Source organism: Sparus aurata, chromosome 9 (genome assembly GCF_900880675.1).
Source record: "Sparus aurata chromosome 9, fSpaAur1.1, whole genome shotgun sequence".
Classification (NCBI taxonomy): domain Eukaryota; kingdom Metazoa; phylum Chordata; class Actinopteri; order Spariformes; family Sparidae; genus Sparus; species Sparus aurata.
The window spans coordinates 28,377,230-28,379,257 of record NC_044195.1 but is presented as its reverse complement, the minus strand read 5'-3'; the positions used below and the strand labels follow the sequence as shown (position 1 = coordinate 28,379,257).

The 2,028-nt window shown below is 35.4% G+C and overlaps 1 protein-coding gene across 1 annotated transcript; it reads right to left on the bottom strand.

Moving 5' to 3' along the window:
- Window positions 1–336: 336 nt before the first annotated feature.
- On the bottom strand, window positions 337–1,266 carry LOC115588335 (olfactory receptor 52D1-like). Its single transcript, XM_030428871.1, has one exon. The coding sequence runs from the start codon at window positions 1,264–1,266 to the stop codon at window positions 337–339; it is 930 nt and encodes a 309-aa protein (XP_030284731.1).
- Window positions 1,267–2,028: the final 762 nt, after the last annotated feature.

Sequence of the window (2,028 nt, the reverse complement as noted above, 5' to 3'; positions counted from 1 at the left end):
AGTAGAGCATTGGCTAAAGGTGAATAATGTGGATATTAAAATTGAAGCTAATAAAGAGCACAACACCTAATTAATATAATTTTAAGAGCGTTACCAAATGAGACAGTGATACGATTCAGCACCCTTGATCTAAAAAAACGTCCTCTTCCCAAAAATCAATGTAAGTCTTAATTAGATGAATTGAAACTTTCAGCTAAAAAGACATTCTTCAAGGATTAACAAGCTGACTTTTAATTGAGGATATAACATTGTCACACCAACAGCCACAGCAAACAGCTGGTTTAACAGTAACATCAGACATAGGACTTTAAGTTTCCTTAATGAATGAGACAGAAGTCATTTATTTTTAGTTAGAACAACCAGAATTCTGTTTCGAATTTTGGACAATTTGAAACCGTAAATTAACGGATTTAATAAGGGAGGTATGACAAGATATTCTATCGCAACAAAGTTTTTAAAGGCTTGAGGGAAATCTTTTGAACCAAATCGCATAAACATGACATCAGAAAGTATATTTACAAGAAAAATGAGTAAGGAGGTTAGATGTGGCACACATGTTTGCATGAACTTTGCCCTGTTTTCAATGGAGTTTGCACATGTTTTAATGACATACATGTAGGATAGAACTATGAATAAACCATGAAATAAATAAATGATTATTGTTATGTGTACAACTATGCTGTTAACAGCAGTTTCAGCTGGGAAACAAGCAAGTTTAACAATCATCCAATTCATACAATATATTTTGGCAATATATTGGCTGCATAACTTTAATCTAGATATTAGAAACACATTAATACCTGTAATGCAAAAAGGTGTCATCCAAGAGAAACAGCCTAACATAATGAGTCTTTGCTTTGACATGACCGAGTGGTACTCCAGGGGTCGACATATAGCCACATATCTGTCATATGCCATGACGGAAAGAATAGACAGATCACTGAAGACAAACGAGGCAATTACCTGAACCTGAACAAGACATCCAGAATAAGAGATAACATGAACAGGAGAAAGCAGATCCCAGAGAAACTTGGGGTAGAAACCTGCTGTCCCATAAAGTCCATTAATGCAAAAAGTACATATTAAAATATACATTGGCTCATGCAGGTTTTTATCCATGATGATGGTCACAATAACAGAAGTATTTGCTATCAAAATCACACAGTAACACAATAAAGTGAGAAAGAAGAGAGTAAATCTGTGGTTTTCTGTTTCATTTAAACCTGAAAGAAAAAACATTGTTATGTGAGAAACATTATCTATCATGATTAGAAAACTTGTTGTTCCTGTGAAGGGTAACTCTGTCTCTAACAGTGTCTGCTCTCTCTCCTCACAATTTAATACTTGTCTGACTACATCGACACACACCCTTAGAAATCAGACCAACCAATCAATACTCTTATTTTCAGGGTGATGCAATCTACTGTAAAAGCAGCACATGAAAATAACAATACAGAACTGTATGGCACTTGCAGAGCAGAATTCTCCCACAATGTTCAAATGTATAATTTTCATCACTTGGAAAAGGATTTCTTTGGCACACTGTAGGCTATTTATGCTATAAAGGCATTGAAATTAAACTAGGCCTTTGCTCCAATTTGGGATTTCACAGATATGTTTTAGAGTGGCCTGTTGTGAGATTCAGATTCAAAAGAGGAAATACAGAAACACGCTATAAACCATTGTATTTATCCTATTCTATATTGTGTTTATTCTATTGATAGCTCTTTGTATTTTAACTTTGGGTGCCCGCCGACCTGCCGGCCTCAAATAATTTTACCGTTCTGCTCTTATCCACTAAAATTATATGCGGTTTGCTTGCAGTCTGCTTGAATCCATATAAATGAATACATTTACAACCCTTGCAAGGTTTCATATGAGTCACCAACAGAAACTCAACTAGAGACAATGTTTTCAACCAACTAAGAGTTCATGTTAGCGAGCTGGCTAGCTATTCATAAATGAGTAAAGAGAATTGGCCCTCATGTGTGTCTCTGTCTCTGTCTTAACCCTTAAGGTAGTGATGAT

What these genes read in the sequence shown, in the direction of transcription:
- LOC115588335 (XM_030428871.1), bottom strand. Translation starts at nt 1,266, where the DNA reads ATGATAGATAATGTTTCTCACATAACAATGTTTTTTCTTTCAGGTTTA.